The 16,016-nt window shown below is 40.8% G+C and overlaps 1 protein-coding gene across 3 annotated transcripts in view; it reads right to left on the bottom strand.

Moving 5' to 3' along the window:
* The window catches only part of foxj3 (forkhead box J3), a 73,018-nt gene that overhangs the window by 13,455 nt on the left and 43,547 nt on the right, over positions 1-16,016 (bottom strand). For 2 of the 3 annotated variants that reach the window (XM_029502269.1, XM_029502268.1), the window contains 3 exons: positions 6,153-6,227; positions 3,077-3,160; positions 1,599-1,700 (listed from right to left, as the gene is read on the bottom strand). In XM_029502269.1, the coding sequence (XP_029358129.1) occupies positions 1,599-1,700; positions 3,077-3,160; positions 6,153-6,227 (261 nt within the window). The remainder of the gene's footprint in view (positions 1-1,598; positions 1,701-3,076; positions 3,161-6,152; positions 6,228-16,016) is intronic. The other variant, XM_029502270.1, reaches the window with a different exon arrangement.

The raw sequence follows: 16,016 nt of genomic DNA, 5'->3' as shown, positions 1-16,016 counted from the left end.
TGGTTCAGTAGTCGTTCTGCCAGCGTCTCCCATTGGTCTATCTGAGAAGGCGGGAATGAGGGAGAGGGACTGGAATAGAAAGGGAGAGAGAGAAAAACAGAGAGAGGGAATTCCTGTGGCTTGGCACACTGCACCGAAAGAGGCGTGGCCTGTCGTGTGTTTACAGTGTAAGACAGTGAGAAACAAGCTCTCTCTGAGGAGACAGGGCCTCAGATCTGTTACTATTCCACTTTGTCTTCTGCTCACTTCACTACTGTAACAGTTTTTGTCACAAATCAAGTGAACAAAAAACTACAAATCATGATTTCCTTTCATCAGCTCTTGGAATGGTTTTTGTGCTGTTTTAATGTTTTCTGCTTGTTACTTTCATGACGTATTTGACTGGAGGTATTTGATGCCAGGAGTGTTAACTGCCAGCTGTCACTGCTGTTGAGGACTGGTGCTTCTTCTTTCTTATCAGAGAGGAAAAGGGGTCATCTTTCTTCACACTTTGGCCCATCAATCCGTTTGTTAAAGACAAATGAAATATTTCTGTAGCAGACATGTTCAGAAACAGCCTCGAGCTAAATGTGAATGACACATGCATCAAAACAAGCTCAAACACACTGTAACATACTCTACATACATGTACACACAAGTTATAACACACTGACATATGCTCAGAGGCCATGTCTTACACACACACACACACACACACACACACACACACACACACACACACACACACACACACACACACACACACACACACACACACACACACACACACACACACACACACACACACACACACACACACACACACACACACACAACCTTTCCTATGAACACCCCTGTTCACATTAAACCTTTTTTGTAATGCTTGCAGCAAATGAATAAGCGACTCTTGTAGGCTTTTTAAAAGTACTCCTGAGAGCTGCCCCCACTGGGCCCGGAGGATGAGAGCTTAAGGTTAAAAAGCTTATTTAAATTTCAGAGTGAGAGGCACACTCACAGCTAACAGCTAGCTGTCCCTGTAGCTTTGCTTTGTGATGGACCAGTGTTTCCAAGCTTTTACACATATTAGGAAAAAATTACTGAGAGCAGACAGAGGTAGCAGCAGGGGTGGTCACCTGTAGTGTGACATGGTAATTTGGCCACAGAACGAGAAACACAACTCTAGGCGTCAACGTCTACTACAGGTGCGAATGAAGAAACCCCATGCACCGTGTGGAGCATCCTATTACAAATGTGCACAGGATTGTGTGAGGTCTATCAGGTTGCAAAGCACTAAGTATCAGTGTGAGCATCATATTTCCGTGCTGAAGATAACAAGAGCCTGCTGCCTGTTGTTCTAACAAAAAAGAGGTGCTGCAGTGCAGATAGATGTGTATTTTGGTGTGGGTTGCATTGCGGAGAAGCTTTAGGCATAGGAACATGTGCTTGTGCGTTTGTGTGTGTATGTGTGTATGTGTGTGTGTGTAGCTCCCCTCCACTAGAGTGCTCCTCTCTCTGTGGGGAATAGTGCTGTAGGTGGTTGGAGAAGTGGGTAGGGTCAGGGTGCAGCCGTGTAGCCAGGTGTGTGTTGGCGCTGGAGGCTGGCTGGCTGGCTCTAGTACCTTGTTAGTCACAGTGTTGATTGCCAGCGTTGGAGAGGCACTTCCAGAGATCATACACTCCATCCCTAAAGACTCCGACTCCAGGCTGTACGGCGTAGAAGCCTGTGGGGGTGGGGGGTGGGGTGTGGAGGCAAACAAAAAAATTTAACATTATCCAATTATCTAACACGAGATCCCACTGCAGGTTACATTTTGAGACCTGCATTATGTTTGTGACAAATCATGTGCGAAGACTAGATAAAAATCTATCTGTAAGATATGAAAAACATAAAGCAGAACTGTTGTCATATGACAGAGCAGCACCTTTATTTAGGTCACATGTGAACTGTGTTTTCTGAGAAGATGTGATTCTGAAGATTCTGAGACACCCTCACCTCACATACACATATACATAGACAAACATTCACATGCCCTCATCTTGCTATATAGGCTCACTATTGAACGGGATAACTCTGCCATGCCTGTCTCCCAAAACTGCTTACTGTAAGAGGATTGGCTGCCAAGAATACCATTTATATTTCATGATAAACATAAATGAGATTTCACAAACTCTCAATTTCAGTGTCTGAGACTCTTAATGGAATCCCTTGCAGGGAGACAATGTCTAAAGGGGGAAGGGTGAGCACAGCGCATGTGTCCTACAGAAACACTCCTCACTTGGTGCGTCGCTTTGTGTCATGCTCAGATGAATAAAACTGTATCTGGAGAGCTTTACTTGAATTGGTTGGCAGAGCTGCATTTTAAAAACAATGTCCTTCTACTGTGTGCCTATATTTCTTGGAAATAAAATCACACACCAGGAAAGAAGCTCTTTACTGAATGCATGTAATTGTATTTTAAGACAACAGTAGCATGTTAAGTTTAAGTTGCCTCAGCGCTTGTGTGCGTAAGGGACGGTGTTTTGTGTGTGAATGAGTGTGCTTCGACAGCCTAACTGTATCTTCCCTTCCTTGTTGCCTCTAGTCAGCCACGTTGTGAGGCGGGAGGAGAGGAGAGCCCACTAAGTCAAGATGTCCCAGGGCCAGGTCAATTTGAGCAGCTCGCTAAAACCTGTGCAACTGTATGTAACTCTGGACGAAGCTCATCCATAATTAAAGACAAAGCTACTGCTCAGAGTAACCGGCACACACAGCTCTACATTAATTGATGTTTGTTAAAAAAGTGAGTGCAGAATGTAATGTATGTAATGGCTGCCTGGGGCATAGTTTATTAATAAGGAGCCCACTTCATGACAGGCTACCGAGGCAGCATGAAGAGGCAGTTACATAAAGTCTGGATATGAACTCCTACTAAGTCTGTGTGTGTGTTTGCATGTGCGTGACTGCATGTGGTAGAGAAAGAGTGGGAGAAAGCGGGAGAGAAAGGAGGGCAATAGGAAGAAGACTTTAAAGGTACCAAGTCAAGAGCACCAGAAAAATACTTGAACATGTTGAAGTTGAACCTTTGTAGGATTATGTACAGTTTCTCATATGGCTCACCCGTTCTCCAGACCGCGGCCTCTTCTTTGGCCGTGTAGGCAAGGCATCCTCCTTTGGGTTGGTGTCAATGGCCCAGTAAGAGCCCTGTAAACAAAGGAAAGACCTGTGAGCGGAGGAAATCCAACAGACTGCTTCCTCACATCATATCCACGGGTTGTTTGCACTGAACTGAGACATTTCCTCCCTGGCATGACAGGACACAACAGCATCAGATTTTTATTTGGCACTGCCTTGGTGCAGCATTATTAAAAACTCTAAGGCCCCAACTGCTCTGCTAAAGTCCGTCAGACAATGCCTTTATTTAAGCTAATAGCTGTGAGTTTGTGCTTTGTGTGGGTTGGCGTTGTCAGTAAGAAAGACTTGGCTTTTCCTCCTCTGCGGCTGCTCTTCAATGAGAGGCTATGAGGGCAGCTGCTGGTGGTGAAACACTAAGCCTTTCCCGAAGCTGTACTTCCTCAGCCTCAGGTACTGAGTCAGAGCGCTGTTGCCAAGGATGAAGGCTCCACAGTCTCAGCCCAGGAATCGAGGCAGCGTTAGCCCTGCCGTGGTGCTTTCTTCTGAGGTCTGAGCAAGGCTAATCAAGGAAAGAACAGTTGGGGCTGGCTCTGGGGCTGCAGCTACCAATTCCACAACCAGGATGCATTATTTATTTTTGCATTCGGCCCAATTTAATTTATTTTTCAATGGATTCCTCCTCGAAGCCAACAAGAACACAGCTTAGGGTTGTTAAAAATGAGATTTTTACCCTAAGGCCTAGCAAGTTCTGAATTTATTTTTAATATTTCATATGACCCCCGATAAAATCTCAATTGTCAAGGGAAAGTGAGATCAGGACCTTTAAAATTACTTCCTTAGGAGAGAGAATAATTGATATTTTCATAAAAAATTCTCTGAACAACGAGAGAAGCCATAGAACATGCTGTATCTCTAGTATCTATACCATAACTACTGAATACACAATGGGCTTCTCTTGTTCAAGCCAGTAAATCTGTTATATTCACAGCTCACATACACCACTGCTACAGTCTGCAAAATGAAATGCCAGGGTTGGCCCATATTCTTCAGGGGGTTAAAATTATAAGTTTTAATATGTGCTAGGTTTTGGGGTCAATTAACATTTTCCTCAGAGATAAGAATAATTCACAGCACAATCAACCAAAGATAAAGAAACATCTCATATTGATGTAGGCTACGGTGAAATGCAGCAGAACCCTCATTAGACCTTCCATGCTCTCTACAAAGGGCTTCGACTAACAACATGCAAAGGTGAGATGCTCTTCTCTACATGTGAGCCATCTCTTTGTTAAGAATAAAGGGTTAAATGCAGATGTTTCAAAATTAGGAGTCAAAGAGACAAAGCCAAGCTACATGGCTTTTATATATATATATAATTAGCAAGGGGAAAAACATTTTAAGTTAACCTCATGGGACAGGAGGTTTTGCATTTCCCTTCACCCACCCCGAGAGAGTTGGCAGGAAAAAAGAAAAAGCATATAAAGAGTCATTAAATTATTCACAAATATACTGCAATATACTGTAGCTATGCCAAACAAAGTGAGTCCATGGAGTCTGGGGCAACAACATGGCAAAGCCACAGCTTTATCTGCCGAAGTAAAGATCTTTTTAAAAACTGATCCTGATCACAGATGTACCCTATCTGTTCTCTTACAGTAAATGATACAGCTAATTTTCATACATCAACATATATTATGTCATCTAGTTTCACTGTTGTGTGCGAATAGGAAGGCCAATCACAAAAAGTGCAACGACTGTCCTGCCAACTTCAGGTGCAGATGCAGTCCAATTAAAATATAGATTATTAACGGTAGCCTTCACAGCCAGCATCTCTACCTCAGAGGAAGACAGGGAGTGATTATGTACAATACCAACTGTCATCTTTTACTCCATCTCAGAGTTGGAGACAGACAGAGAGCGACATGACTCTCCTATCTCATCCAACCAGCAGTTCTCATATTCCTGCCACATTACAATATTGATGCAACATATCAAGAGCGGCTAGCGCCTCTTTGAAGTTGTCTTCAGGGGGGAGGGGAGTGAGGAAAATTCCAAATTAAACATTAAGGATGCGAGCATGTTGGCCATGCATTTGGAATGGGATCCATACAGCAATAGATTATTTTGTATTTAGTGGAGCAGCTCCCAGGAGTGTCAATATCAGAGGATTACAGCAAAACATGAAATTAGCATTCAGTCCCCATCCTCTACACAGCTAGGCGTAGCTCTTCGTGCATGTGTTGGTGTGTATGTACGTACGGGTGTGTGTGTAATTAATTGTGCGGTTCCCCAAGCATATGTAACGTATGGTCTGACAGTGTTGGGATGAAATCTGGGTTAGGCTACATATGGTTAGACCTATGCATACTATCATACTAAATATAGGCCCATAGGCCCCATCTTCGTGAACTACCCAGTGAATTGGGGGTGGCTGCTTATCAGGCTGATGTCACCAGAGATTGTGAGGTAAGTCGAGCTGAAAAAGTGAGTGGAGGTGGCCTTACTGAGATTCAAATGTCAAATTAACATACTGGACTATATACTCCTTTACAAAAGGAGAATTTTGAGATGGGAAGATGAGTACAGAGCAAATGAAATATGATTATTTTCTTGAGCTGATGCAGCACTTTGAGTAAATACTTCAGTGATGCTAGACTCTGAATATGACCTGAGCTGTTACAACCCCAGTCTATACCTGTCTTAAGACTTTCTTCCCCCCTCTCCTAACCCACATCTGCTGTCTGGACTTATTCAAAACACTTGTCTATCCTTACATTTGAAATGCAATACTGTGGGAGTGGGAGGTTCATAATAGATTACAAGCATGCCATGCATTTCCAGGCTGTCAGAGTCCTGGCAGCAATTCAAAGGTAACATTTTTCAGCCAGAGATAGGATGATACAAAAAACAAACAAAAAATAAATAAATAAATAAATAAATGTTGCAACACTTAAGTCTACCAGCAATGGATACTGAATTCAACATTTCCATGATTTGTATTTTGTTGATAAGTACATACTTTCTTGTGCGTTATAGTTCAATTCATGTTAAATATTCTCACCTTTCCTGGGTCATCTTTGGAGCGAGGCACTTTGAGAAAACACTTGTTCAATGACAGATTGTGCCGTATTGAGTTCTGTGAGAGGAAAACAGAGAGAGACAGAGAAAGGTGGCAAGGTGAGTGAAGAGATGTCAAAAACCAGCTTAACACAAACAAGCCTGTGGTACAGGGCTGTGGAGAATATCACTGCCAGCAGCAAAAATCGTACGCAGCATTGTATCATGCATCATTTAGGTTTAGTCACAGCTCCAGTCATCGAGGTCATATGGTTTATGTGGCCTACAACCGTGTCCAGCTTTTACCCTCCATACTTATACAAGAGCTCAATCTGTGTACAACGTCATCACAAAGCAATACCATTCATCAATTTCCAACAATATGCATTCTAGTTGCACAACATATCAAATTCCACGGGTGCCAAAAATAGGAGCCAGAAGGAATCCCACACTGGGACGGTTGCTGATACCAGGGCCTGATATTAATTAATGCTTCACCAGCCTCCTGTGGGGACAGGAAATAAATTATGTAGATCATTCTGAAACTTAACTCATTACAGTGTTACAAGCCTCTCCACAGCAGTGAAGAGGGAGGGTTCTTCCAGCTGCCTGATTGGGGAGGCGAGGTGGGCTTAAGTAGCCACAAGGGCTGGAGAGTGACGCTCTAGGCCTGGGTTAACCAGCCACAGCTAGGCCCACAGATCCAGCTGGAGGCAGGCCAGCTGAGGGCTTACAAGAGCCAATGGATGTGCACGTTTCCCCACTTCACTTTATGGAGTGGTATTGACAGATGGCCACACTAAAAAGCTGTAGGATTCTCTGATGAGTTTAACGGATGCAAGCGATAAGTAGAGAGAGCAGTCAAACTGGGAGAGAGAAAAAGAGAGAGAGACTGCTTGTTCAACACTATATGCAATTATACCACAGGAGGGATGATAATGACAGCCTCATTGTAATGCTGTCAATCTTGTTGGTTAAATCACTCTAAAATGCCAGTGCAATCCAAAAGAATCCTACACTGTTCTCCAACAGAATATATTAAGTGGGAAAGTAGTGTCACAGTCGAAATCATTCTGTTCTTGTGTCAAAAGGAAATATTTCCCAAAAGTCAAACCAAAACCTTAAACCTGAATCTGTTGTTTTGAGTATCCAACTTGCAACTTGCACCCCTGTAGGATTTCAAAAGGGGGTTTGAAAAGTTTCGCATGTGATCACACCAGCTGTGACCCTGGTCATCATCCTACCTCAAAACACACATACTCATTGTTTTGACCACACCCATTTTGCAGCTCTGCTTTCATTTTGATCCTTAGCTCAGAATCATATACACCTATGGCACGTGCTACCTGCCAAAATATATAAAATCTCCTCTGTGACGGTACCCATATCTCCAGTGTCACACTCTGCCACGACAACAAATACAGAGTCACAAGGGAAAAAAACAATACTATGTTCACTGTTGCAGTGGGTGATCATAAAACAACGCATCCTCAAAAACATGTCTGCAACATAAACCAGAAAAACTGAACTTTTCAAAATTGAGTACTGACGCCTCATTTATTTTGAAAAAAGAAAAGTTCTCCTAAACATTTGCACTAAGGCAGTGAACATGGTTTATGTTACATTATTTCAGATACTTGCACTTTCTGATGGCAACTCATCTTTTCCCAACAAAGCTGAACACATTTTCAGTAAGCTGCTTTGGACAAAGACGTTTGAATCAATGTAATGAATAAATGTCAAGTTTTCAGGGCTGACAAAAACATCATATGAAACACTACAATGCCCTACCTCTGTATGCTCAACAAGTTCCTATAATTATTTAAACAAATGTGGCCATAGAGGTGCTTGTTGTCTTTCCACCAATGTGGTACAATATAAAAGTGTATCACCCATTTTTATGATAAGCAGAGCTGCTGTTCTTTGTAAAGGAGTGTGTTGAAAGTCACCTTTCAAGACAATGGAGAGTTTTTGATATTCAAAATAATGCAACAGAGGAGACTGAATCCATACAGGTACCATAGCAAAAAATACAAGACAATAAATGGACAAGAAACAGAGTCACAAAAAAAACATAAGGCTGTATCACAAGCCTATGTTAGATATTAAAAAACACAAATACAACTGACTCAAAAACCATCATCTTATTATTTTTTTTTTCTTATGTATAGCCTAAATTTATATTTCCAAATATTAATTCAACTTGACTTAAAAATATACAACATAAAAACCCACAAAAGAAGAAAATCAAAGAACATTTGAGAAACTGGGAAAATATTGGCCATAATTGGTTAAATAACTAACTAGAAAGAATTATTTTCAGAAGGCGATACAATGAAATGCCGGTCAGCGCTGTTGCATCGCAGCAAGAAGAATCCTGGCTCAATTCCCCATGCCTTTCGGGTTCCCTCTGGTGACTATGGCTTACTCCCACAGTCCAAAGATATGAGATAACATCTAGGTTAACTGGTGACTCCCCCACTACCCTGACAGATATGATGATGTATGGCAGCATAGATAATTTTAAAATAGTGTAGGTAATTAGATTAATTACTAGAATTGTTGTGGATTAATTTTCTGTGAACTAGCTCATCAGTTCATATTAGCTCTAGTATACTGCATTTTGAGTACTATCACACCCATGCTGAAAGGCCATTTTATTGGATGCCACTGTCAATATATTCGTGGAATACATGGAGTGAAATCACAATATATTTTTGTCAAAATATCAGATCCAAAAAATTTGATGTGCAAGAATCTGGGCACAGGTCTGAATGCAATCCAACCACTTATTGCTCAAGGTAGAAGCTGCACTTGTATGACAGACAAAGCTGATCTATGAAATCAGTCACATAGATTTGATAAATATCAAGTACTGCACTGCGAGAGAGGCACAGTAAACAGGAGTACAAGTCTTCTTGATAGACCCTGATATTTAGTAAAGATGAACAGAGATTGTGATCACACTTATCCCCGTCCTCCTCTGTACAGGCTGCTAAGACAGGCCCATTATACAGACCATGTCCTTTTGGCTGTACTCTGCCTCGTCACAGTTTAACATGAGTTCAGATGAATAAAACTATGTAAACGCAGAGTGTGACCATGCATATTAGATGGTGACAAACAGATTTAAGGGGCTTGATTTAGGTAGCGTATGCCATTTTAAAACTCAGACATGACCAACTGGGGAGTCTCTGAGCGGGATAATTGTGATGCAATCTGTCCAATGCCATACACACTTAAGTACTTAAAACCATTTCCCCTCACAACGTCTACATGTGTCACAGTGTGTGTAGCAACAGATCCCAGGCAGACAGAAGAGGTGGCTAGCTCCATTAGGGACCTTCTGCTGGACCCAAATCATTGATACAGTCAAACAGCCATTGCCTGCTTCAACATTCCTCTGCTCTTCTTCTCATGAAGGGGCCGCAAGCCTTCCCCTGTCACTTTTTCTGTTAGACAAAGTCTTTCCATCACTTCAGACATATTTGTGTATTCATGACTAACTTCTGTTAACTGTGGGTCATCAGCAAAGATGTGGGTGACAACAAAATGGAAATTTTAAAATATAACCACTGAAAAATGAAAGAACACAGTGATAGTGGCACGCTCTGTATTTGATAGATAGTGCAGTATTTGCTGAGTAGAAGAATAAAAAATGCAGAGAAAGAAGAAGAAAAAACTAAACAGACAGAGAAATAAAGGCCAATTATTCTGGCATATATAAAGAATATTTATTTTGCGTGAGTACAAATTATTTGCTTTAAGACAGTCAGCCATAAGTTGCTTTATGTGTATAAGCTTATTTTTGGTGCATAGGAGCAGTGAATTAAGTAGAGGACGTCAGAAGGTGTGAGCAGTGGTACACAAAGTGAGTCAGACAGAGCTCACTGCAGGGGTCCTACCCAAGTGCTACCCAGCATCTACCTGCAACCCCCACAGAGCACTTCATATCCAACCTTGGTACAAGCCTATGTGAGTGTGTGCGCGTGCACACTTGTACGTGTGTCCATATGTGGGATGCCTCCTACACACACAAAAAGAGAGAGAGAGAGAGAACGCGTGTACACACACTGGAACGTGTGTCTTACCAAATGGCGATGATTTAACACACCAGGACAGCAGTGGAGGCGTAAGCAGCTCCGCCCTTGCTGCCCCCCCTGCAGAGGAGTGCTGCAGCTCAGCTGAAGGGCCGCCAGGGGAAAGTAGGTCAGCCTGACCTCTGTGCTCGGCGTGTCAAACCTTCAGTGTGAGCTAAAGGGACAGGCCATGTCAGAGCCCTGTTCCTCACAGCTGGGATGGAGGAGGCACCCTGCGCACATGGTCAGGGACCCAGGGGAGCGAACTCGGCCTGCTGGGACAGGCGCACGTATACACACATACCAGTTATGACATAGCGACAAACACCAGCGACCAAGAGAGAGGAAGAGTCGCACTGAGGTCCAACATGAATAAATCAATGTCCCTGTAGGTTCCTGGCCTTCCCACATTCACACCATCTACCTGCAACTTCATGCCTCTGGACAAAACTTACAAAAAATAAAAGTGAACTGTGCAAGTGCTCCAACCAACCAACCAAACAACACTCAGCCCACTCTTATATCTCCCACAACCAACAAAAAGAAAGAAGAGGTATTACTCCAGTTCCAAGTTTACTTGAAACATTCCTGAGACAAAGTGAGAGTCTGAGATGACCTAGAGGTGCTCTTAAAGTGTTTAGATTAAACTCCAAATGGAGGAACTTAAATACTGCTGGATTTGCTGCCTTTGTGATCAAAGTGTTTTCTCTCGTATTGTGGTGTGTGGGAAAACAGGCAGTGGTGAATGGTGTCAGGAACCAGTAGTTAAACATTACAATGCCCTCAACAACAGGACTTTCTTGGCAAACATTCCAAGCAAAAAAATAAATAAATAAAAATGCAGCATTACATTTATATTTACAATAATTTCTGGTCAGGGGAGTGAAACAGAGGGACTCTTAAGCTTAGAGTAAGGTAAGGATCATGTATGGAAAGAAAACAGATGGACAAATCAGGCAAACCAAAGAAAATAATCTTGCAAGTAAGCATTGCTCAGAGAACAAGACCTGAACCTCTAATTGATCTGTCAGCAAGTCTGAATGATGCAGGGATATTAAAGACTTGAGTCCTTGCTGGGACAGATGCTTCAAATCTCTTCAGAAATACAGAAATAAGATCACTGAATGAATAAAGACAGGTTGAGTCTGGTCAGTGAGTGAGTGAATGAGTTAGTGAAGAGCACCGAGACGAATGGAAAGAAAGGCAAAATGAAAGAAAGACCTTGGGGTTGTGTTAATGAAGATGTACAATGTTTACAACATGCCAGACCAGAAATATTACTTAAAAGAGTGGCCAGTGTCACAGAGCACAGGAATAGTAAGGTGTATTCCAATCACTTTGTGAAAAGCAATTTCTACTGAATGAATGAAATTAAAAGCTTATATGTGTATTTGGCTTTGAACCTGTTAAGCTCTAATTTATTATGAGATAAAATTCAATGAATCAGAGAAACAATTTTCCAGACATAATCAACCTCAAGAGACAGACTTTCAACAGAAAAAATTCAAAATTCAATGATGAAGAGGCCAATATTGAATCTTTAAATTGGAACAGAGATGACTCAACTAGTTGGTTAGCAGAAAAATTGAGCTGCATATATATTTATATTTTCTGAATTTTTTTCTGCAATTTTATAAACAAGAAATTGCAAATATTCCCAGGTATAAACTTCACAAATATTATATGGTTTTTTTGGTGGGGGGGGGACGGTATTTTCCACCTACAAAAGTGATGATATATGATGTGATGATCATATACACACATTTTTTTTTCCAATTGTTTTCCTTAATTTTTTTTAAAATGACTGCTATAGGAAAAAAAAAAAAAAAAAAAATATATATATATATATATATATATCAGAGCATTACTGTCCAATGTTACTACCAGCAGCATTGTAGTGCAAAAGGGATGCTCAAGCTGACAAATCATTAGGGAAACTTTATCATTTTTACAATTTTTCTGCAAAAATTTTAAAAACGATCACTTCAACTGAAATCGTATCGCATTTTTCATCTAATTATCTGTTACAGAATGAGTGTCTTTTTGCTGATTGTTCAGCCCTATATTAAATAATTACCTTCCTTGCATATGTTAGGGCTTGGCGATAAAAAGATAACAATTATCACAAAATAACGTTTCCTCGATAGAAATATAAGACATGGTTGATAGAACTCATTCTATCCATGTTTTGGCAGACAACATGAGGAGCCAATGATAATGAGAATAGTGCCATGCCGAGCCAATCACGCAGCTGGAATAGGAGTTACAGCCACATCAGGCTAGGTTGACACACAGAGAGAGAGAGAGAGAGAGAGAGAGTAGGTGATGCATCTGGCCACCAGTACGTTAGGAGTGGGAGTGAAATAAGTGAAAATGGCAGAAAATGTTAATATGAGCGACAGCGTCCCCAAAGAAGACACCCCAAAGGATGCCGCCCAAGGCTCAAAAGACGAGGACATTGCTGAGAAGAAAGGTCAGGAATTTGGTAGTGTGGGGATATTTTAGCTATTTAAAGTTGTGTCAAGAAGTCAAGAAGCGTGCACTGCGAATTGTGTCGAGCTTTTGACTGGTCAGAATTGAGACTTTTCTATTTTGTATTACCTATTTTATTTTTTTGTAATTGACCAAAAAATTTGTTTGTGTTCTCCTGTAACACTTGAAGCTTCTGACTGGTCAGAATTAAGATTTTAGTTTATTATATAATAATTTTATTTATTTGAAATACAGTTCCACGCGGTCTGCAGTACATTTCATGTGCTTAACTTCTGACAGAGAATATTTAAACCAATATTAATGTAGTATCTTCACATCTCACATAGGAACCTTTAAACTTGACAGAAATAGTTATTTGATTTATATCGTGATATATGGACCGATATAAAATATCATTTTAAGTGATGGAAAGACTTTGTCTACATACACACACACCATAACTATGTTACTCTTTAAGTTTTTATTGTCAAGCCCAGTAAAGAGACAAACTAAAAGACACACACAAACAAAAAAAAAAAAAAAAAGCCAGCACTTCATTGACATTAAGGAGTAAGACCAGAGTCCAGCAAGCGCAGAATAAAAGAAACGGGAAATGAATCAGCAGAGATACAAACAGGCACACATGCGCATGCACGCGCACGCACACACACACACACAGATTACTGTATTTTTATTCTTTGTTATTTTACATGGACCCCATGACATGCCCACCAACGCAGAACGTACTCCTCAGCCTTGGGGATATGCACCGAGGCCATGGAATGTAGCACCTTCGCTGTCTATTTGTAGTGGGTGTGGGAAGGTATGTGGGATGCCACAGAATTTGCTCAGCAAGCCATCACTTAGAATAAATAAATAAATAAATAAATAAATAAAAACATGCTTGGACACACATAATCACAGGTCAAAGGTAAATTTGTCCAGGTGAAATTACCCAATGATTTGATGTTGTTTGCTATAAGAGGAGCGGTGACCCTTAGGCCACTTAAACTACAACTATTGTCCACTCCTGTTTCACCTCATATGGTCTGAAGTATACAAAAAATCTGGACATAAAAATGTTTAAAATGCATTTCTCAAAGACTGATTGTTGAGTATGTTTTCCTGGACTTAAGTGACACAAAATACATAATAAAGGCAATCTTATTCTACTTGGATATGATGTAGCCTTTTTGACTACAGTGATAAATGTAGTATAAATCTGACACATGCCAAAACTCAGCACTTGCTGACCAACTTATTGCAAAGCTCTCTCACATCTAGTAGATCTACAGAGAGACTCAAAGCCCACACTCAAATACCAACGGAGTCAACTCTAACGATTTTCAACTAGATTTTTAACCATCTTCAAAGGCATTTGATCTGCCTCCCTTGGCATATAGTAGTAATGTTAGGTTTTAAACCCCTCACTCTCTGATCTTTACTCACTTGTATGTAGTTTTAATAAAACATGATCAGTTTGCTTGGCTGCCGCAAAAAAATACATTCCAAGGTGAAATCTGTCAACAATATAATAACCTGTTACGGCATGCACAGAGGGCTCTATGTCTTTGTCCATGATGGAAACAAAGAAAACAGGCAAACCAGAAAATCTAAATTATCTTTAACTTTTGCTATCTAGACCCAGGTCATCTTGTGTACCACACTGAGGTATTATACTAATTAAAACTCAACACCTACTTCGGCAGAAGGAGATTACACTATGGGGAAATTGTACCCCCCACCCAATACCCACACCCCTCCCCATACAGAGAGCATTTGGTTAAATTAAACCCATTTTCACTAGCAGGCTCATATAATGAGGTCAATACATGCAAAAAAGAAATTAGGTTGATAAGCGATTACATGTGTGGTGGACTAAAAAAAAAAAAGAAAAAAGAAAAAAAAAGAACATGTTTCAGGAAAAGTGGGAGAAAAAAATAATAAAAAAATAAATAAACAAACAAAAAACCTTTCTGGCAGAGCGAGATGCTAGGACCTTATTATTTGGGATGACTTTTAAAGAGGTACAGATTGCAATAAAAAAAAAAAAAAAAAGGGGGGGGGGGGGGGGATGACTTAAAGCTGTCACTTTCTACCTGCAACTACAGGGGAGCTAATTCAGATGACAGCTGAGGATTCGGGTTGGCACTGGCATTCACAGATGTATTGTTTCCAGAGCCATGCTCCATCATGTAAACTGCAGGAAAGGCAAAGAGGATAGACAAAAGTACAAACTGTGCTTGATCAGTGGAAGAACAGAACATCACATAGACAGCTAAAGACACGAGAGTAAGCAAAATCAGTCTGCTGCAACATTACACCATTTCTGATAACTTCAATGGACTATACTGAACCAAGCTGTCTACTTATTAACCACTTTCACCGCAAATTTAACCATAAAATTCTGCAAGCATATAGTAAAAATCAATGTTGGGCCCCTACCTACAACCAATGCCAAGTAAACAAAGCAGTCCAACTTTACTTGCCAAGTAATTTTGCTGAGGGTAATCCACGGATAGAGCGTCCTATAGAGCTCTGGCAATAGGCTGAGCCAATACAAAACTCCCATAGTTCTCTAGTGGCATATAAGAAGTTTATGAAGGCTGCACCAAGGATGTTCCCTTTTCAACAGAAGCAGTGGGGTTAGAGACCAAAAGCTCCAATTTAAGCGTTCTGAACTCAATTTCTCTCGGGTACATGCACCCACATTCCCTCCTCTACCTGCTTTGTTGCTATAAGGCCAAGCTTGGAATAGACCTGCAGAATTTCAAGGGGAAAAAAAACAAAAAAAACAAAAACAAAGTTCTGCATTATTTTCTAGGTGCACTCGAGGTTACAGCCCTGGCTTGAATGCTACGTTTGAAATTCGAGCATTCCCCTCATAAATTGGGAGGCAGTCACTGCAGATTTGAAAAGCTGTGGGGGAAAATTCACTTAATGCAACACTGAATGGCAGGTCATACTACAACAAAAAGCCCTGAGCCACTCGCATAAGGCCTATTTGATCACAGTCCTTCAGAGAGCTATCTGTCTTTGTCTTTCTTTCTCTTTTGCCGATATTTGTGCCTCTCTCTGTCTCATGCTCTAGCTCAGAGCCAAACCACACATAGTCAAAGTGCTTTTTACAACCTCTGGTGTTTCTACACTACTGCATGGTGCAGCATGCAAAACTGTAGCATGGTTTCATTAAGTGGATTATTTCAGAACATCTGACCTTCAAGTGAGTTGTCATTGGAAATTAACCAGGAAGAATTGAGGTGAAATAATAATTGGCACACACCTCTTTAGAAATTGGCGGAATTTAGTGATAGATA

This window comes from Echeneis naucrates, chromosome 5 (assembly GCF_900963305.1).
Source record: "Echeneis naucrates chromosome 5, fEcheNa1.1, whole genome shotgun sequence".
In the NCBI taxonomy this organism is placed as follows: Eukaryota; Metazoa; Chordata; class Actinopteri; order Carangiformes; family Echeneidae; genus Echeneis; species Echeneis naucrates.
The sequence above is the reverse complement of the archived record's forward strand: the minus strand, read 5'-3'. Positions and strand labels throughout refer to the sequence as shown.